General features: G+C 59.6%; 1 protein-coding gene across 2 annotated transcripts; it reads left to right on the top strand.

The window, feature by feature from the left end:
* The first annotated feature begins 1,896 nt into the window (after positions 1–1,896).
* On the top strand, positions 1,897–20,922 carry twf2 (twinfilin actin binding protein 2). 2 transcript variants are annotated; one of them, XM_088637147.1, is made up of 9 exons: positions 1,897–2,127; positions 7,544–7,621; positions 14,006–14,184; positions 14,928–15,023; positions 15,897–16,001; positions 17,327–17,452; positions 17,630–17,780; positions 18,127–18,248; positions 18,347–20,922. In XM_088637147.1, the coding sequence occupies exons 1-9, from the start codon at positions 2,103–2,105 to the stop codon at positions 18,512–18,514; spliced, it is 1,050 nt and encodes a 349-aa protein (XP_088493273.1). In that variant the 5' UTR covers positions 1,897–2,102; the 3' UTR covers positions 18,515–20,922. The 2 variants fall into 2 exon arrangements, with proteins under 2 accessions (XP_088493273.1, XP_088493271.1); XM_088637145.1 differs by lacking the exons at positions 1,897–2,127; positions 7,544–7,621 and adding exons at positions 13,302–13,784; positions 13,817–13,925 and having other exon boundaries at positions 13,976–14,184.
* The last annotated feature ends 247 nt before the right edge of the window (positions 20,923–21,169 follow it).

Raw genomic sequence — 21,169 nt, forward strand, 5'->3', positions numbered from 1 at the left:
AGCCTGGTGTGATCTCATCCTGGAGGCTCTCATCTATAATTCACACAGAACTGCTTGGGTGCTTGTGGCTATGAATTACGGGCAGGGTTTCACAGGCTCATTGTGGCACAGGAGTGTGTGTGTGCATGCATGTAAAAAGTTTAAAGTCTTAGAACGTGGATAAATCCCACTCAGGCTGGAACAGTCTGGCCTTCCTGCAGTCCCCCCATCATTCAACAAGTGCAGCAGTTTCTCTCTCCACCTCCTGACCTGTGTGCATTGGAGCTGTTGGTGCAGAATGGCCTCTGTGCGTCTCCCAGGTGGGGCTACTGGTGCAGAATGGCCTCTGTGCGTCTCCCAGGTGGGGCTACTGGTTCAGAATGATCCCTGTGTGTCTCCCAGGAGGGGCTGCTGGTGCAGAATGGCTCCTGTGTGTCTCCCAGGTGGGGCTGCTGGTGCAGAATGGCCTCTGTGCATCTCCCAGGTGGGGCTACTGGTGCAGAATGATCCCTGTGTGTCTCCCAGGTGGGGCTACTGGTGCAGAATGGCTCCCGTGTGTCTCCCAGGTGGGGCTGCTGGTGCAGAATGGCCTCTGTGCGTCTCCCAGGTGGGGCTACTGGTGCAGAATGATCCCTGTGTGTCTCCCAGGTGGGGGTGCTGGTGCAGAATGGACTCTGTGTGTCTCCCAGGTGGGGCTGCTGGTGCAGAATGGCCTCTGTGCGTCTCCCAGGTGGGGCTGCTGGTGCAGAATGGTCCCTGTGCGTCTCCCAGGTGGGGGTGCTGGTGCAGAATGATCCCTGTGTGTCTCCCGGGTGGGGCTGCTGGTGCAGAATGCCCTCTGTGTGTCTCCCGGGTGGGGCTGCTGGTGCAGAATGATCCCTGTGTGTCTCCCAGGTGGGGGTGCTGGTGCAGAATGATCCCTGTGTGTCTCCCGGGTGGGGCTGCTGGTGCAGAATGGCCTCTGTGTGTCTCCCGGGTGGGGCTGCTGGTGCAGAATGATCCCTGTGTGTCTCCCAGGTGGGGGTGCTGGTGCAGAATGGTCCCTGTGTGTCTCCCAGGTGGGGCTGCTGGTGCAGAATGGCCTCTGTGCGTCTCCCAGGTGGGGCTGCTGGTGCAGAATGATCCCTGTGTGTCTCCCAGGTGGGGGTGCTGATGCAGAATGGACTCTGTGCGTTTACTGGGGGGGGTAAAGTGGGTCTCCTCCTGTATGTAAAACACTTCAAGATCTCGTGGGATGAAAGGCACTATATAAACTCAATGAATTATTTAAATCTGTTCCACCTGCATTCAGCTATTTTGGGGTAGGAGGTGGCTGTAAGGTGACTTACAGGACCTCGATCTTCCTGAAAGACGGGGCCCGACAGGTATCGGTGATTCCCCGGGGACACAAATAACGAGTCAGTGTCTGAACCAGAACCAGGGCCCGAACTGGGACCCTCCTAGCAACAAAGCCCAAACCAGGGACCTCGAACCCTGGTCTGGGAGAGGACGCAGTCACCCCTGCAGCTCAGGTAACAAGAGGACAGCAGCTCAGAGGTGCGAAGGTTCATACCTCAGCCTTACTGCTCCGGGGTTCCGGGTCTGAGCCTGACTCCTGCCTGTCTGTGTGTTTTCCGCGTGTTTCTAACCCACTATTACAAACGAAACCCTCCAAGGTACAGCTGGGTACGTGTACGAGGAAGAAGAGTTCAGTATTGTTCATCCTGGGTAAGGATATAGTATTTTAAGCCATTTTCCACACAGGAACATTAACGGAGCAGTCAAGCGTCCTATATTTTTTATAAATAAACTTGCTATTGAGTCCTAATTTTAAATGTTCGAGTATACCTCAGCCCTTGCAAACGAACGCGCGGCTCTGATCCGGCCCGGCCACGCTCGGCGGCGGGGGGGTGACGTCACGGACCCGGAAGTGGGGCTGGGCCGCGCCGCTTCCTCTCCTGCAGCGCAGCAGCGGGAGGAGGAGGAGGGGCAGGAGGAAGAGGCTGAGTGGCTGATAGAGGGAAGAGAGGAGGGAGGGAGCGAAAAGAACGGGAAAAGGGTAGAAAAGCACGGCTCGGAGCCCCTCCAGACTTTCCAGCGCTGCCGACGCGTACGGTCGCCCCACATTTGGCGGAGAGGCAGACATGTCGCATCAGACAGGAATTCACGGTAAGGGCTGAGCGAGCAGCTGCAGCGCTGCGGTCTGTGTGTCTGTTCGACCATCCTCGCTGTCATCGCTTTCAGCCGCTTTCTCGAGGTGCTGCGCTGCGGCAGCGCGGAGCCGTGCAGCTCACGGAGTCGGCTCTGCGGCGGCAGCCGCGCCACGACGGGCCGGAATTTCTCGGGGGCACCGATCAGGTGTAGGGGTCCTCCTGGTTCCTTCCTTTTTTTGGGGGGGGGGGTCACGGCCGAGCCGAACCAGCACTCGCCGGAAGCCAGGAGGTCGCTCCCCCAGCCTGTGCTCGTGGGGCTCGGGGGTGCAGGGGGTCCCGGGCTCGCGGCGCTTGTGGGTTTTGGCAGCGCGCCGGCGGGTCAGGCTCGCCCCGCTCGGCTGCAGGACCCAGCGGCGTGTTCTGGTCCAGGTGAAACGCAGCCGTTTTCACTGCATGCCTGAATGTGCAGGTGTTGCACATTCCCGCTGGGATGTCTTTGCAATTTCCTGGCACTGGGAGTCCGGCGTGCTTCCCAGTGTTACAGGTGTGGACTCCTCCAGGCCGAGTCCTGACTCTCTGTCCTAACCTCCGGTTCGGCTGTGAGTCCTGGGCTGGATCTTTCGAGCCCTCCACGCAATCGTGGGATGGACGCACTGGTTCGGACAGGCACTTTCTCTAGCCTTGACCCAATGGGTGAACTCATTGGATCCATATAGCGCCTTTCATCCCAAAGGCTCCTACAGCACTTGACACACATTCGCCCTCCCGCACCCACACCTGGGTGACTCCCAGCAGGTCAGGGGGTGGGGAGAGAAACTGCTGCACCAGCTGGATTGAGGGGGACAGTCCAGGCTCTGGGGTTCCACACCCCTGGCCTAAAGACGGGCTTGATGGGATCTCGCAGATGAACACAGGGGAGCCACTCAGACCCCCCAGCCCAGCCCTGAAGGTTTTATAGGCAACAATGAAACTGTCCACTTCCGAAGCCAAATTTACAGACTCTTGGGGGCCACAAAGATGCAGGCGGGCCACAGGGAGGCAGGAGGTTTGGGGTCCAGCGTAAGCCTGACTGGCCTGGGGCTCTTCGAGATTGGGGCTGGAGAGCCCCGGGCTGTAGCTGTGATAACACTGCAGAGCTGCAGAGAGCTGGGGGCCCGGGGGGGGGGGTGGTGAGGCTCACTGAGACAAGTGGACACGCTGCCTGGTTTTTCCCACTCTGTGGGTGTGAGCAGGACACGTCTCTGCCCCGGAGGTGTGCTGCTCGCAGTCTGTCATTGAAAGGCTAAATTAAGACGCAGGCGCCTTCCGTTTTACGCTGAGGGTGGTCATTAGGAGAGCCTTTTCTGTGCTGGAAGTCACTGCCAGAATAAATCATCTGCCCAGCGGAAGGGTGCCCTCAGCCATGGCGCCAGGCTGGGGCGCCTCAGTCCCCGCAGTGCTGGCGTTTCAGCGGGTGATAAACCGGGGTATCCGCTGCAGCAACAGGGCAGCTTGTTCCCTACCCCCACCACACCCGGTGTAAAGAGGTGCAGTTGTACAGTGAATGCACTTTCCTGTATTGTCCTGTGCCCTTTGGTCTGTGTTTCACTGACGAAGGCCTCAGGGTGGACTTGGTCAGGATCTCTGGGGGTCTCCAAGACTGGAAGGGGAGGTCCCCAGCAGCCTCCTCTGGTCACGGCTGACGAACTTCAGTTCTGTTCGGGTGCGAGAGTAGGACAGTCCTGAGTGCAGGGGTGTACAGCACCTTCCAGAAGTGGAGGGACAGTGAAGTCTAGACTTCAATGAGTTTGATTTTCTAATACTTTCTCCTGGGGGAAAAACCTGACTGATGAGGACAACTCCTGTGTGTTTTATTTTTAGTGAAGTAGATTATGTGCTGCTCTTCCCCACGATGGGTCAATTCAACGATTAAACTGAAAGTTTTGCATGCCTTTATTTGGAAGGAGAAAAGTATTGAGGCGGTTGTCTGACAGGCGTCTCCTGTTGATCAGGTGTTCGTTGTGATGAGACTCCTAGAGGAGCTGTGAGCACACCCAGACTTCGAGTGCAGTGTGTGGACTCCAAAGACAACACTGCAACCAGACTCTATTCTAAATGAGGTCTCACTGGTACAATGTACACTTTCAACACAACACCTCTTGAAAAGATCATTGTTCCTTTGAGCTTTTTCCTTCCTGATCTGGTTCTTGTGTCGCTTGGGGTTTTAGGCTGCCTGATGTAAAAAAAATCTGTGACTGTGAAGCATTTGAACTTTGCTCAAGATAGCAAGGGTGACCACTTAACCGAAATGTGGGTTTTGAAAAAAACAACAGGAGAAAATTAAAATTAGCATCATGCTGGACTGAAGCAGTCCTGTGGTTACACCTTAGAGTAGTCACACTGAGCAGATCAGTGTGTTGCATTCATTTTCTCTGCGCACTGCAGATCAGTGCGCAGTGTGTCTCCCTTCCTGTGCACTGCAGATCAGTGCGCAGTGTGTCTCCCTTCCTGTGCACTGCAGATCAGTGCGCAGTGTGTCTCTCAATTCAATTCAATTCAATTCAATTCAAGGTGCTTTATTAACATGACCGATGGGTACAATCAGTGTTGCCAAAGCAAATGAAAGTAATGATATTTACCTCTCTCTTTGCACTGCAGATCAGCGAGCAGTGTGTCTCTCTCTCTCTTTGCACTGCAGATCAGCGAGCAGTGTGTCTCTCTCTCTCTGTGCACTGCAGACCAGCGAGCAGTGTGTGTCTCTCCCTCACTGTGCACTGCAGACCAGCGAGCAGTGTGTGTGTCTCTCTCTCTGTGCACTGCAGACCAGCGAGCAGTGTGTGTCTCTCCCTCACTGTGCACTGCAGACCAGCGAGCAGTGTGTCTCTCTCTGTGCACTGTTTGCTGTGTGTCATTCTCCTGTTCCCTAGCACTCTGATCCATGCCACATTTTAACAGCCGCCGGGCTCTTGCACAACTTTTACTGGTGAGGCAAAATCGCAGTGCAGAGAAGCCCCTGTCGTTGTGAAACAGCAGGAGGTGTTGAGCTCTTCCACTGTGCCTCTGGTGTGAACGCCAGCCTTCAGTGTGACCACCTGCGTCAGGCCCTGCGTGGTGTCTGAAGCCAGGGCGCTGCTGTGCTGATGTCTGCTGACCGCACTGTGAAACCTGTTTCACTGGGGCTGCTCATTTTGTAGCAGCAGCGCTCGTCCCAGCTGGCGCAGTGAAAACCCCAGACCGCTCCCTCCCACAGTTTAGTCGACACTCTCTGAACGCCCGGAGTGAAGGCTCCTGTCTCCGAGCCTGCAGTGTTTTTCTACGAGGCAGATTCCCTGGACCTGCCTCCCTGTGCTGCTGCTGCTGCAAACTGGGCCCCGTCAGCGCGCGGCTCAGCCGCTGCCATTGTGAACAACAGGCTGCTCGTTATCTCCAGAGCCTTATATGGAGGTCTGCCAGGGCCCGCCGTGTCCGTCAGACTCTCAGAAACTGGAAGACGGATAAATGGATCCACCCCCTCCCCTCCCCCCCCCCCCCCCGTGGTGACCAGACCTTGCTGCTTCTGCTTTTCTCCGGTCGGAACGCTCCGACGCTCGTGGGACCTGCTCCCTGTCCGCGCACTCACACCGAAACCAGGAAGCTGCCATGGCCTCTCCTCCCTGTGCGCTCTGCGGAGGCCCGGTTCCTCTTCATCTCCTTCCCCTCGTCTTCAGGCAGCGGGGGGAGAGGCGGTGTGGGGCTGAAATCCGAGATCCCGTTGTTGGGAACTCGGGGGCCGGAGCAGGCTCTGGAGTAAACGTCCTCCCCGCTGGGCGATCGCGATGACCGAACGGCCGAGTATCACCTTCCGCTGCAGAAAACATCTTGATCGGGGGATCTGTGTGCATGCTTGTGTCTCGCACCTTCAGAACGGGTGATGCAAGGGAGGGCTTCTTCTAGCGCTGAGAATAGCAAGTACAGGCGACTCTGGACAGCCCTGAAGGCAAATGGGGTCGGTTCTGGGGCTCGTGGGGTCTCTGTGGTCCGAGAGGAGCCCCCAGATGTGGCTGCTCCGAGTGGGGCTTGTGGAACTGTGCCGTGGGCCTGTGAAGGGCTCAGGTGGCGCGCGGAGCATGCGAGCAGGTGAGCTTCTCACCGGGACGTGTTACAAGCCCCGAGTACACGCGCTGACACCTCTCTCTGCGTCATCTCGAGGAAAGAACAGACTGTTAGTCCGGGAGAGAGCTCGCGTGCTTCCCTCCCCATGAATGATGCAGGATGATCAGGTGCTGGGGTCATGCTACACGCGTGATCGGAGGAGGGTGCTGGGAGAACAGTCTAACACAAACGGCTCGAGTGCCAGCGAGGACCAGCGGGCAGAGCGCTGGGTCAGAAAGAGCTCTGCAGCAGGGAGGGAGGCCTCAGGTCCTGCAGGGCTCACCCTGTGCCGTCATGTGTCTGCAGGAGCCTGAGAGCTCTGTGGACCACAGGAGCTATTTCTCTCTCCATATCTGTGTGTGCATTTGTGTGTGTGTGTGTCTATATATATATATGTGTGTGTGTGTGTTTGTATATATATTCACATGCTTATTAAAATGAACCAAACTTCCTGACTCTTGAGAGCTGCTCTCAGTACAAGAGTTTATGCTTCCTGACCAAGTCCACCCTGAGGCCTTCCTCGGTGAAACACAAACCAAAGGGCACAGGACAATACAGGAAAGTGCATTCACTGTACAACTGCACCTCTTTACACCTCTTGAGCTGGGTGCTGGCTGTCCTGGGTATTTGGGGTCCTGGGTATTTCGGGTGCTGTGTGTCTGGGGTCCTGTACAGGCTCAGGGGTGCACCGGAGTGGATGGAGAGTGAGAAGGGGGGAGAACAGAGAAGCAGGAGGGAGGAGAGATGGGGGCAAGACATGTGACTTCCCAACAGGACAGCGGCGAGGGAGGTTCACTCTGGTGTGGAGCTCTGGGGGTCAGGGGTCAGGGGTCAGGGGTCAGCTGCGCAGGCTGGAGGATCAAGGCAGGAAGCACGGGGAGGGTGCTGACGGCACCCCTGTGCCCTAAGCCCCACCTCCCCACCCGCCCTCCTCCCCCTCCCTGCTGTCATCCGAAGCAGGCCGGTGGCAGGCTAAATTTGGGAGGCTGTGATGAGAGCCAGAGGGATCGGATTCCTGTGCCCGGGATCACATGGTGCTGGCCTATTTATTCCGCGCGGCTCCGCGCTCCCAGTCTAGACCAGCCCTGTGCCGAGAGCGAGCTCTTTTTTCCGGGCTCTTTTCCGAGCGAGAGGAGGATTTACGGGCTCAGCCTCGAGCGGGGCAGAGGGGGGGAGACCTCGGTGCAGGCTGTGGCTCTGCCCTTGGAGGATCGATTCCTTCTCCCGCTGGACCCCCGTTTCGCCTTCTGCATTGTGACGGAGAGGAGGGGTGCAGGCCAGAAGCGGGGTGCAGACTGTCACGATGTTTCTCGTCCTCGCAGCCACCCCGGAGCTGAGGGAGTTCTTCGCCAAGGCGCGCAGCGGCTCCGTCCGGCTCATCAAGGTGGTCATCGTGGACGGTGAGTCTCGGGGCGCCGCGGGGGTCGCTGGGGGTTGGGGGGGGGGGCTACATAACCAGCTCAAAAACACAAGCGCAAAGAAAGTCAAACTGAAACCACATCTCTCACTTGGTATCGCTGCGTAACTGTATTCCTGCCTCCATCTCGGGCGAGAGCTGTGCTGGGCCGAGGTCCGAGTCTTTACTGGGCCCCAGTTCTACGGGGCGCGTACCTCCCCTCCGCTGGCGCGCTGGCCTCTCGGTCCTGCCCGCTGTGCGTGCCTGGGCCCGGTCTGCTGGGGGGCGCGGATCGCAGGAGCAGCCGGAGGAGGGGCAGGTGTGGGACGAGCTCGCTCCTGGACCAGCCCGCGTGTCGTTCCTGGTTCGCTGGAAGACAGCCTCACGCGAGGCCGCGAGGGGACGGGGATGACGATGAGGGGACGGAGATGACGATGAAGGGTTGGAGATGACGCGATGAGCAAGGTCGGCAGCGGAGCTCGCGAGGGCAGGATCCCAGGAGGGCCCCCCCACAGAGCAGCACTGGGGGCACCGCTGGGCGAGACGGAGGTGTGCAGCTGCCCCGCGGGTGGCTCCTGCGCTGATGCAGCACGCTGTAGACTCCCCCGCGCGTCCCCGCCGGTGAGCGCTGCCCAGGCTGACCCCGCCGGGAGTCGGGGCGCGACTTCGCTTCGGCCATTACCGCCGCGTGCTGTTCCCATGGAGACACACCCAGCGCCCCGGGACACTGGCCTGGACAGTGGCAGCAGCCCAGAGGGATACAGGGTGTCCCGAACTCTCTCTGTGAGGATGGCTGCTCCGGACCGGACACAAGGACAACCTCTTTTCTGGGAGGAGGGGGGGCGCTGGGGGAATTTGGGACAGCCTGTGCCTCAAGTCGGCACTGTTTTCCCTGAGTGCCCGGGCCTCTGCTGAGGATCCTTTCCGTCTCGTGACCTCTGGAATACCGCTGTTTCGTAAGGAGGGGAATCCTGTTTCCTTTCGGCTGCGGAGAGCAGAGTGTTTACTGCAGCACGCGTGCCGCCCCCCGAGGGCGTGATGCAAGCCCCCTCTGGGCTCCAGCGCAGGGGGGCCTGGCCTGGGCCGGTGTGCTGCTGCGGCTGCGGCCGTTTGTCCGTGCGGAAAGAGAACAGCCGAGGTGAGCCGCGCTGTGGGCATCCGCTCCCCATTGGCTGCCGCTGGGGCTCATGTGACCTCCGGCCGGGGCGACACATGCTTGACTATAAACACTGACGGTGCTGTCGGCATCGCGCCCCCCCCCCTCCCCCCGCCCCGGTTCAGCAGGGACACCACGTGCGGCCCGGGTCCGCCGTAATGAAATGATTCATGACCCCGCGCTGCAGAAATATTTCTCTACCGTAATCACAGGATCTCGGGGGGAATCGGGTTTCTGGAGCTGTAAATGAAGTGATGAAGCTGGTCACGGTTGTGGGGGCTGCCCTCGGGGGGGAGGTGCCATCGTGTGTCTTTGTAAATATTCGCTGGCCGTCGGTGGCAGTTGAGGAAAACTGGTTATACGATTTTGTTCTGTTGGTTTTGGGTAAAAAAAGGTGTTCTTTTTTTAGGGGCTGAGCTGGGCATTTTTTTTTGATAAACGCACCAGGACAGGCCTGACAGCAGTTTTAGTTTCAGTTCTGTGTTTCAATCTGCAGTTTAAAGGGACAGACGACTGAAACAGAGGCTCGAGTCTTCGAACTGTCCAGCGTGCGGGCGGGCCGCCGCGCGCCCTGTGACTCGCGGGGCGTGATCGGAGTTTGAGCCGGAGAGCGGAGACCCAGGGCCCCGGAGCACACCTCCCTGGCCGTCCTGATGTGCCCGTGCACCAGCCAGGAGCTGAGGCGGATGCCTTTGTATGGGGCTCCGGGAGGGCGGGCGGACGAGGGGGGGGCAGCGCGCGGGAACGCTCGCCTGGGGCTGCCGAGGACACGTGCGCTGGCGTGCGGCGTGTGCGCGTGCGCGGGGGCGGCTGTGGGCTTGCGCGGCTCGGTCCCAGTGGGGTGGGCGGCCAGCGGAAAGTATGCGCCGAGCTGGATGGAATGCAGGGCACTCAGAATAGCAGCGGTGTGCTGAGCGGGCGGCAGGCGGCACGGCGCTCTGCGGGGAAGCCCCCCTCTGTGCTGCCCAAGGGCACTGGGACAGTCGGAGCCCAGGGAGTCCGAGCGCAGTGCTGACTGCACAGCCTCACTCGGGACTGTCACACTGTGTGCAGGGCTGCAGTGTGTTCAGCAGCTCAGGGTCACCGTGCAGGGCTGCAGTGTGTTCAGCAGCTCAGGGTCAGAGTGCAGGGCTGCAGTGTGTTCATCAGCTCAGTGTCAGAGTGCAGGGCTGCAGTGTGTTCAGCAGCTCAGGGTCAAGAGTGCAGGGCTGCAGTGTGTTCAGCAGCTCAGGGTCAAGAGTGCAGGGCTGCAGTGTGTTCAGCAGCTCAGGGTCAGAGTGCTGGGCTGCAGTGTGTTCAGCAGCTCAGGGTCAAGAGTGCAGGGCTGCAGTGTGTTCAGCAGCTCAGGGTCAAGAGTGCAGGGCTGCAGTGTGTTCAGCAGCTCAGGGTCAAGAGTGCAGGGCTGCAGTGTGTTCAGCAGCTCAGGGTCAAGAGTGCAGGGCTACAGTGTGTTCAGTGGATCGCTATCAGAATGCCGGGCTGCAGTGTGTTCAGTGCCCCAGGGTCAGGGTGCTGGGCCACAGTGGATGAGGCACTGGAGTTTTTTTTTTGATTAACTTCAAAGGGTTACAGATAGTCTCCTCTGTTCAAGACTAAAGAGACTTTGTTCCCGTGTGCAGTCAGGTCTTAATGCATTTCCCCAGCAGCTAGTATTCCGCGCCGGGGGAAATGCCGAGGTTCTGTGCACAGAAAGCTCTCACTCCTGCGTGGCCCCTTCCTGCGCTCGCCCAGGTGGTCTCCACGGAGCCCGGCGCGGCGGCGCTGTGATCGCTACTGCCCCTGGGCGATGAGCTCATCCCGGTCCCAGCGGTGTGCGTTTCAGTCACCCTCCCTGCGCTGAAATCGATCACGCCGCCGAGAGCCGGGCTGTAACCTGCTACCTGAAACGCTAGACGGACCCTCTCGTGGACAGGAAGGAAGGGAGACGGGGGGGAGCGCTGGGGTGGGGCGGAGAGTCGCCCCCTGGGTTCTGCGGGTTCTGTCGCAGCAGGAGCAGCTCGGGCCTGTCCCAGGCAAGTCGATCATCGATCGTATCGGTGGCCTGCGTGTGCAGCACCTGTCCTGTGTTGGCAGCGAGAACATCCTCCTCACCATCATCAGGAGGAAAGTACCGGACTGCAGGAAACGGCCAGCGAGGGTGACTTGGGACAGCGGGTGGTGTTGATTTCTCACGTACATGAAAACATGATTGTGCTTACAAACACCCAGCCTGTTTGGCAGTGAGCAGCCAGCTGACCTGAGGATCTCATCCGGATGTTCAGACTGATACCCTGGCTTCTCTTACAACACAACACGGCTGGGCAGCTTGTTCCACACCCCCACAAAACCTCTGTGTAAAGTGCCCCTCGTTCTGCACTTCCCCGTAGTTTCCTCTAGTTTGTATTTCCCACCAGCTGGGTGGACTTTGAGGATTTGTAATCCTTGGGTCGGTCCAGAGTTTGCCCTCATCAGTAGGAGTGGGAGCAGTACTGGGTTTGTACACTGGGCTCGTCTGAGCTCACTCGGAGTACTCTGCACAGCTGGGGACACAGCGCTATGAAGTGGACACTGTGGAAGAAGTGGAGGCTACAAACGTTCGTCTGCGTTTCAACTCCCAGGCTCGCGATACTAGCGAGCTCTGAGCAGCTCTGTTCTGCCCAACCCCTGGTTTCTGGGACCAGACTGTGGAACCCGCTCAGAGTGTGGTGTTGGGTGGGCTGCCACAGAACCCCCAGATAACTGCTCGATGATCTGAGGTCTTGGAAGGACCCATGTGCCCCCGCTGGGAGCACTGTGTTCACGAGCGTCTCTGTGGGCTGGGGGTGTGTGAGGTCCCAGTGTCCCGGTGTCCCAGTGAAGCTCTCCTCTCCCGGTGCTCCGGCCAGGAATGGTGCACCAGGGAGTCACGGTGTCCTGGACAGAGCTGGGGAGCTGGGGAGCCGGGGAGCTGGCAGAGTGTGACATTCCTCCCCGCGGGAGAAATCCAGTAAAAATATCCCCACCGGATAATATCTGCGTCTGCGTGAGGTGCGCTGTGCTCACTGACGAGGAATAGAACAGCAGTCAGAGTCATGCGTGACAGAAAGTCTATATCCGCACGCTCCCTGGGAAAACACCGGGCAGGGAGAGCGGCTCGGACCTGGCGTGGCTGGCGTGGCGTGGCGGTGTGCTGACACCTGGGACAGCACCACGCCAGCCGGGTGAGCACCGCGAGCGGGGTGCCAGGCGGGGTGTGTGTGAGACCGGGGGGGTCTCCGCTAGCCCGTCACCAGCGCGGCTACCGTCCCACTGGGTCTCCACAGGGTGGACATCCGGGGACTGTCCGGGCTGGGAGTGCGGCGGGGGTCTCGACCGGGGCTCGCTGCGCTCGGTCTCGCCCGCGTGGTGATGCTGGGAAGGATCCCGTGCACATCGGCAGCGTCCGCTTGGCCCAGATCGCACGTGTCTCCTAGGAACCGCCTGGCTGCCGCGTGTCGCGTGTCGCGTGTCGCGTGTCGTAGCCACCAAGTCCGTGGTCCCGCCAGCTTCGGCACCAGGCGCCCCGTTCCTCCTCTTGGTGAGTGAGCACACAGACCCCTGCTTCCAAACCAGAGCTGTTAGGAGAAACAGGCTTGGTGATGGCAGGCCCGGCCCGGCCCGGCCCGGCCCACAGCTCCTGGATGAGCAGCTGGGGCAGGACGGCTGGGCTCCTCTGATGACAGCCGGGCTGGTGGATCAGCACTTCGACCCCATGAATAATTCAGCAGGCCCGCAGGGGGCCGTCATGCAAGCCGGGCGTGTGGACGGGACAGGAGCCCAAGAAGGAAACCGGATCGGGGACACCCGAGAAGAGGGAGTCCTGTTGCGTCTCCTCCGTCAGCCGCGACGCGTTCCCTTCCTGCCCCCCCCACCACCGCCCCCGGGCTGCGGGTTCGAATCCCAGCTGAGACTCCGCACCCTTGAGCAAAGAGCTTCACCTGGATTATTCCACCCAGCTGTATCAACGGGTACAGACGTGCGTCTCGCTGAATAAAAGAGTCACTTAGAAATGACTGTAAAATGTATCTTCTGGATCTGAACGACCTTAATTGGCTGCTGGATTCATTGCTAACAGCTGTGTAGGTGCTGACAGGTGTGTGGTGTCTGTAGTGCTGTGGTTCTGCAGAAGCGGGTGTATCACATCCCTGGACTGGCCTGAGCTCTCCTAGTGTTAACGCCAGCATTCCCAGGTGATTAACTGGGCTGACTCGGACCTTTTCCGCGTTCCAGTGGGGTACCCCAGAGATCTGGCTGGCTCGCATCACCCCAGTCTTGCAGTGAAACGTCAGTTTCCTTTAAAAGCATCCTTGTCTCACAACCGAGGGGTCAGTGACTGTCTGCGACTGTCCTTCTCCTGTGAGCTGATCCGCTGAAGGTTTATTCGAAAGAGCCGACGAGATTTTCTGTGAGCGCTGGCCGAGTGTTGGAACCAGAGACTGTCCGAGGGTGATGAGCCCCACACATGTCCGTCTCCGAGCTGGGGGTGGGAGGGGTGTCGCTGGACTCAGGGTGGGGGAGGGCCAGGTGCCGTTGCTCAGATGTAGGGCCAGGGGAGACTGGGCAGAGTAACAGGAGAGAGAGATTGCTACCAAAATGTTACTCCTCTTTTGTAATCACAGTCTGACTGCTCCGTACACTGCAATTTGAACAGAAACATCTGACCTGTAGAGAGAGAGGAAGGACACAGTCTGTGTGTTTCTAGTATCTCCTTTCTTCCAGTGTCTGGTGTGTCTCCTCTCTCCCAGCACGTGTCTTCTGTATTTCGGTGTGTCTCCTCTCTCCCAGCATGCGTCTCAGTGTATCTCCTTTCTCCCAGTGTGTGTTTGTGCGGGTCTCCTCTCTCTCGGTGTGTTTGTGCGGGTCTCCTCTCTCCCAGTGTTTCTCCTCTCTCCCAGTGTGTTTGTGCGGGTCTCCTCTCTCCCAGCGTGTATCTCGGTGGGTCTCCTCTCTCCCAGTGTGTTTGTGCGGGTCTCCTCTCTCCCAGCGTGTATCTCGGTGGGTCTCCTCTCTCCCAGTGTGTGTTTGTGCGGGTCTCCTCTCTCCCAGTGTGTGTTTGTGTGGGTCTCCTCTCTCTCGGTGTGTTTGTGCGGGTCTCCTCTCTCCCAGCGTGTCTCTCGGTGTGTCTCCTCTCTCCCAGTGTGTCTCCTCTCTCCCAGTGTGTGTTTGTGTGGGTCTCCTCTCTCCCAGTGTGTCTCCTCTATCCAGCGTGCGGTCTAAGCGTGTCTTGCTCTGCAGAGCAGCTGGTGCTGGGCGCGTCCCGCGAGCCGGCGCGGAGCTGGGACCGCGACTACGACGCCTTCGTGCTGCCACTGCTGGACGCGCAGGAGCCCTGCTACGTCCTGTACCGCCTGGACTCCCAGAACGCCCAGGGCTACGAGTGGCTCTTCCTCTCCTGGTCACCTGACCTCTCAGCGGTACGGGCCCGTCGGGGGGGTGCTGGTCCTGGTCACTCCCAGCCACTGTGGTCAGGCGCTTTCTGGCAGCGTGGAGAGGGGAGCAGGGCAGGCAGGGCGGCGGCCTGCAGGGACTCCTCGGTCCCTCCTGTTGATTCCTCTTCCGCTCCCCCGTGTTCCTCACGGGACACATCCCTGTGTGGAGGGTCTGGTTCCGGATGTGGTCCGGAGAGCTTCGCACACGCCCCGGTCACACACCAGAGGCGGCTGCTCGTCCTCTCTAGCTCGTTAGGCTGCTGTTAACTAATTAACCCCAGCGCCTCATCCAGCTGTTTTCCTGGAAAAGAACGTGGTATCGGCTTCGACAGCCTGACCCACACTCCCACAACTCTCTGCGTAAAGCCCTGCTTCCTGCTTTCAGTGTGAAAATTCCCCTTCAATTGCTTAAAATGAAGCTGAAGGTTTTAGTTGTGAATGGGGTTGTACTTGGGTGGGGGGAACAGTCAGCTTTTTCCCCCCAGCAGCAATTCCTCACAGACGTTCAGGTGATCAACAAACAGCTGGTTGAGGTGAGGGGAGTCTGTGCCCGTGCCTGTGCCCTGTGGTGGGGTGCACTCCTGCCTTGCTGGGCCTCTGTGAGAGCAGACAGGTGATCTGGCCAAACCGGCAGGTCTTTCTGGAGGGCCTTTGGCGACCTCTAGTGGCCCCTGCTGTCTCTACAGCCCCGGTGCTGAGCGTTCCCTGGTCCGTCCCCTCTCCTGCAGGTGCGCCAGAAGATGCTGTACGCCGCGACCCGCGCGACCGTGAAGAAGGAGTTCGGAGGAGGGCACATCAAGGATGAGATGTTCGGCACCGTGCAGGTACCACCGGCAGGCTGCTTCTGATAATAATCGCTTACACCTCTAGCACCTATAGCGCCCTTATGGACACCCCACTCACAGCGCTTTACAGGTCATGGGGATCCCCTCCACCCCCACCAGTGTGTACCCCCACAGTACACCCCCCCACACACCAGGGAGGAGAGCAGAGTGATGAAGCCAGTTCAGAGAGGGGGGTCAATAGGAGGCCATGACTGGTAAAGGCCAGGGAGGAAATCTGACCAGGACACTGGGGTGACACCCCTACTCTTTTCGAGAAGCGCCCTGGGATTTTTAATGACCACAGAGAGTCAGGACTTCGCTTTTTCACGTGTGTGCTCCTTCGTCCTTCTCGTCCTTACTTTACAGTAAAGTCCCCGTTGCTGTACTGAGGCATTAGGACCCACACAGCCCACAGGGTGAGAGCGCCCCCTACTGGCCCCACTGACACCTCTTCCAGCAGCAGCCTCAGCTTTCCCAGGAGTCTCCCCTCCAGGTACTGGCCAGGCTCACTTGTGCTGGGCGTCAGTGGGCGGCCAGCTGGGAGCTGCAGGGGGATTGATATATCTGCGCCACAGAGCCCCTTGTGACCAGAATCCATCCGGTCACGTCAGGCCACTTGTTAGACAACTTGGCACAAAACGACTGAGTTGGCAGACCCGGGGTTGGCACAGACGCGCGGGAACGCTGGGTGGGCAGGGTCCCACTGTGACACTGCTGGCTCTCCCGGACAGCTCGCTCGGGACAGGCGCGTGGCTCTTCGGTCGCAGGCCGTGGAAGGCACGGCAAAGATGCATTGCAGCCGCTTGCTGCAGTGTTGCGCCCTGTGGACAGCCGGACCCTACAGCACTAACTTCCCCTTTCCTGTCCCCGCAGGAAGACATCTGCTTCCAGGGGTACCTGCGTCACATGACCTCCTGCTCCGCCCCCGCGCCCCTCACAGCCGCCGAACAGGAGCTGCAGCAAATCAAGATCAACGAGGTGAGCGCGGGGGCGGGCCTTCCGCAGAGACGGGCCCGCCTGGCCCTGGATCACAGGGCCCGTCACAAGCACGGCTACCAGAGGGAGAGGGGGTCAGAGTCCAGTACCCGTGTCAGCCAGGGGTTCAGGAGCGTGGTGGCGCGCTCACATGCCCCACGTTGTAGACGCAGCCTGAAGGCCGCGGGAAGAGCCGTATCTTAGCGAGAGTTCGGCGCGTGTCGGTGCGGTACTGAGTAATTGACCTCTTCCCTCTCCTGCCTCTGCTGCTGCTCCAGGACAGGGTGGTTCGGGTAAGTGTGTGTGTGTGTGTGTGTGTGCACCTGCTTGTTCCCTTGCCTGAAAGCCCTGTGGGGCTGGAGATCTGGAGGCTCGGGGGTGTCTGCGGTGTCCCTGCGTGCTCTGCGCCTGGCTCTAGCTGTAAGGTTCGGCGCCGCAGCTCTCGTTTGACCCGCTGTGGGGGAAGCCGGGACTCCCTGTCTTCCTGAAGCGCAGTGGCGGGGTCCCCCCCCCCCCCCCCAGCCCCAGGCGCCGGGTCGTGAACGTCACGTGACCTCGCGGGGGCGGGAGCACGGAGTGTCCGCCGGCTCGTCTGCGGAGCTCCGTCTGGTCGGGCGTGTTGGCTGCTGTTGCACCTCAGGGGTCAGTCTCTGTGTTTCTGTCTCCCGTGCGCTTCGCCCCAGGAGGAGCGGCGCAGGGCTGGGGTCAGCGGCGGCCGCAGGAAGGTGCGTTCGTCCGACCTCCCCCTCACCCTGTCCTGATCTCCTCCTCCTCCTCCTCCTCTCTGTGCCCTTCCTCTCCTGTGGCTCGGTGTGGGTTGGAGCGTGCGTGTGTGTCGCTTGCTTGCCTCCTGGGCTCTGATCTCCGACCTGCTGGGCTCCAGGCCTCCTGTGTCCGAGGCCTCTGCCCACCTTTTCCCTGCTCCTACAGGGAGCCTCAGACACCTGGTATAGCAGGAAACCCTGCGCTGGACAGGAGCTGAGTTACTGGTCCTCTGTCGTTCTCGGGATCGTTAAGTCCTGGTATTTGAGCTCCTGATTTGTGATGTTTCGTTTTCCTCATATCGAAGATGTTCCCGTGCTCGAGTCGTCCGGGCGAGAGCTGGTGAGGTACTGTAGGTCCTGCCGAAACGAGGGAGTTCTGCTTTTCTGGATTTCTTCTCTGCTAGGAGTGGCAGACGAATTCATGATGAAACTGGCAGTGTAGGAGAGTCGTGGGTTGTAGACGGGGTGCTCCTGGATGGGGGGGGGGGGGATCTCTTCTTGTTTTGCTGAGCCCGAGCCCTTGCCTTGCCCAGATCAGAACCATCTCTCTGTCTCCCCCTGCAGGTGAAGACGGAGATCAGTGTGGAGAGCAAGCACCAGACCCTGCAGGGCCTGGCCTTCCCCCTGCAGAAGGAGGCCCAGCAGGCCCTGCTGCAGCTCCGCCAGAGGAAGATCAACTACGTCCAGCTGGTGAGAAGCCGAGCTGCCACTTGCTGCCACAGGGGGGCGCCAATGTGCACGGAGAGCCGCTGCGCCTGTGAAGATTTCTAACGCACGAGGGTGTTTGGTGTGCGTGCCGCCCGCGTGTGCGCTGGGCCAGTGTGCGTGCGTGCGTGCCCACGTGTGTAACTCGCCCCTCTCTCCCAGCGGCTGGACACGGAGAGGGAGACAATCGAGCTGGTCCACACCAACCCCACGGAGATCGGGGAGCTGCCACGCCGTATCCCCAAGGACACGCCTCGCTACCACTTCTTCCTGTACCGACACTCCCACGAGGGAGACCACCTGGAGTCTGTGGGTGAGGATCCCTACTCCCCCTGCTCTCCGTCTGTGTGATCGTCTCCCTCCTCTCCCTCTTCTTCAGTTCCTCCTTCTCTCTAACACCCCCTCTCGTGGTCCACATTCCTCCTAGCCCCTCCCTTCTTCTCTCTAGCCCCTCCCACCTCCTCTCTAGCCCCTCCCTCATAGCCCCTTCCTCCTGTGACCTGCCTTCCTCCTAGCCCCTCCCTCCTTTGACCTGCCTTCCTCCTAGCCCCTCCCACCTCCTCTCTAGCCCCTCCCCCTGTGGCCTGCCTGCCTCCTAGCCCCTCCCTCCTTCCACTCTCCACTCACCAGCCCTGCCCGCCCCTCCTGTCTCTCTGCAGTCTTCATCTACTCCATGCCCGGCTACAGCTGCAGCATCAAGGAGCGGATGCTGTACTCCAGCTGCAAGAGCCGCCTGCTGGACGAGGTGGAGCAGGACCTTCAGCTGGAGATCGCCAAAAAGGTAACCGCGGCAACCGCCTCCCCCGTCACCGGGGCACCGCTGGGTCACACACTGGGGACCCCAGTGTGTGACTGTCCTCTGTCTGCCCCCCCTCCCAGATGGAGATCGACAGCGGGGAGGAGCTGACGGCGGACTTCCTGTACGAGGAGGTGCACCCCAAGCAGCACGCCTTCAAGCAGGCCTTCGCCAAGCCGCGCGGCCCGGCGGGGAAGAGGGGGATGAAGCGCCTCATCAGGGGCCCCGGAGAGAACGGGGAGGACAGCTAGAGGGGGGCGGGGGTCGGACTGTTTCCACGGCAGCCAAGCCGGGGGCACCCTCCCCCCCCCAGTGCTCGTCTGCGTCCTGTTTCTGCTTGGCTCTCTCTGTCTCTCGCTCTTGCTCGCTCGCCCTGCGCCCGGCCCCCCCGCCCCCCCCCCGCCTGTCCCTCTCCCGGCCCGCTGCTCTCAGGAGGACGGAGAAGGGAAACGCGCCCCCCTTTTCCTGCGCCCCTCTCCCGCGCCTCCTGTGCCGGCGCCCTTCTCCTCCGGCCCGGTTTCCGCGGCGAGGTCCTGTGCCGCCCCCGGCCACCCCCCCGAGCCGCGGGAGAGAGCGCCTGTCCGTGGGGCGCGCCCGAGTCTGGCGGAGCGGTGCTCTCGGCGGCTCCCTGCACCCCTGCGCCCCTCTTTCCACAGCAGCGCGCCCACACACCAGAGCTTGCGTTTTAGGGCCGGAGGGTTGAGTCTTGGCTGTGGCTGATCGTCTGGAGCGGCGCCGGTCTTCGTCTTCGTCAGGCGCTTCTGAGCGGCTCGTGCGACAGTCCTGTGCTCTCGGCCGAGGCCACACTGCTGCGCGCGGTCCAGCTCCTGGGGGGATCTGGGGGCTCACTGGGGCCGTTAATCCAAGGCAGGGGTACACTCTTCCTGGAGGAGCTCTCGGTTCTCCTTGTGGAACACTGCTTCCAGAAAGATTCTGCTTCTGTTGATCGACTTTTTTTTTTTTAAACGCGTTTTTGTTTTAGGGTGATTTTTTTTTTATTATTATTATTATTATTATTCTTTTGTCTAGTCCAGCTGCTGTTAACTGACCCTGCTACTCCCGCCAGTGGGAATTTCAGGACACCGGAGACGGGGGGAGGGCAGTTCTGTGGCATCAGCTCAATGAGGGATATTGCAGTTATTAGATCTTCACTTTATGAAAGGGAAATGAATCATCTTTAAAATGTGACACCGGGGTCTCCGAGCTGCAGGGCTGGTGGGCAGGTCTTGGATCTGTTCAAATCCACCTTCTGTGTGGCGTTTGCATGGCTGTAGCCTCCAGTTTCTTCCCACCTCTGGGAGATGTGCTGGCTCAGGCAGAGGGCTCCTCGGTCTGCAGGTTCCGCTGGGATGGGCTCTGGAGTGCTGTACCTTCTTTTGGGAAGACACCGATTCCTGGTGTGTGGGTTCTGGAGACCTCAGAGCTAGACTGCATTCACAAATTTTGTTTTTAGTTGTTTTTTTTTTCCTCTGCCAATTTCCAAGCATCTTGATGAAAGGTTTCCTGTTTTTTTTTTTTGAAAGTCATTGTTTCACAATCGGGGTCTTTCAAACGAAATGCAACTCACTGTGAACTGTGGTTTTTTAAAAAATTGGGAGTAGTTGAAATTATTGCACCATCGTGTTTCTCAAAGCTCCCCGCTGCAGCCTCGTGCACACCCCCAGGGGGACAGGGGCCTCGTGCTCCTCCTGGCCTGTCCAGTAATCCAGCGCACAACTCGCATCCCGCAGTGAGCAGGGATGGACAGCTGTGCACGGCTGGATCGGTAGGATTTGGGATGCTGGCGGCATTTCCCAGAACTGCAGTGGGGATGCCGGGCTCTCCTGCCGCCCTGGGGGGGTGTGTGTGCCGGGGTCGGGGTCGGGGCTCCTAATGAGCCAGCTGAACTCATTTACTGGCTGAACTGGCTGATCCCTTTTCAAGACTGGGACCTGCCGGTTTAAAACTGACGGGAAGCCAATCCGAGCGTGATCCCCGCTGTTTAAAACTCCGCGGATCGTCCGCTCCGAGCTCCGCAGTGCAGACCGGGGCAACGGGCTCATGGCAAAGGAGTGTGCTGCCGAAGAGCACGGCGCCCCCTGCAGAGAACCCACCCCACACACACACACACACAGGCGCCCCCTGTTGTTCTCACCCAGACGTCACGAGAGCTGGAGGAGCAGCAGCTGTCTTCGTGTGGGACTCCTGCTCCCTGCTCCCCGGCCCAACACAGCCACACGCGGACCCCCTGGTCTTCGCTCTTCACCAGCTGAGGAAGACGGGAGTCGAAGTCTTAACTGCGGTTTCTTTTCTTTTCCTCTCTTGGTCGGTCTGTTCTGTCTCCGTTGTTGCCGGGTGGAGGGGCTGCTGCTGCAGGTGTTCATTCCAGTTCGGCTCCTAACAAGCCAGCACAGCTCACATACTGGCTGAACTGGCTGTTCAGGTGCTGCTGGTTGAGAGGCCTGTGCAAGCCGCAGGGGTGGGGCCCCCTGCTGCTGGAGAGTGCACCCCCGTCCTGTCTCCCACAGCGTTCCCCAGTCCACATGGGCTTCCTGTGCGTGTCGTGTGTGAAGACACAGCCCGCCCCAGTCCCCCTCTTCACCCCTCCATCTGCAGCCCTCACCGAGTCTGTTCATCATGGCAGGACGAATTCTCTTCCAAATAAAATATTTTTTCTGTATGTTTGTTTGGAGTATTTTCTGTTTGCTGAAAGTGAGACGTGGTGTTGGCTACAGCCCTGGGGTGAGTTTAAGTCTGTCCCTGTGTCTTGTGCCAAGTGGTCAGATAAGGAATCTTTAAGATCTGTTTTTTTATTCAATTAGTCAAGTCAGTTGAGAACAATATGAACTCGGCCAGAAAGACGATTAGCTGATCAGCGCCTCATCGACGGGGTGGTATTGGGTTAGCGGTGTCTGAGACCACAGCTG

The sequence above is a fragment of the Lepisosteus platostomus genome, chromosome 6 (genome assembly GCF_059453375.1).
Source record: "Lepisosteus platostomus isolate fLepPlt1 chromosome 6, fLepPlt1.hap1, whole genome shotgun sequence".
NCBI classification, from domain to species: domain Eukaryota; kingdom Metazoa; phylum Chordata; class Actinopteri; order Semionotiformes; family Lepisosteidae; genus Lepisosteus; species Lepisosteus platostomus.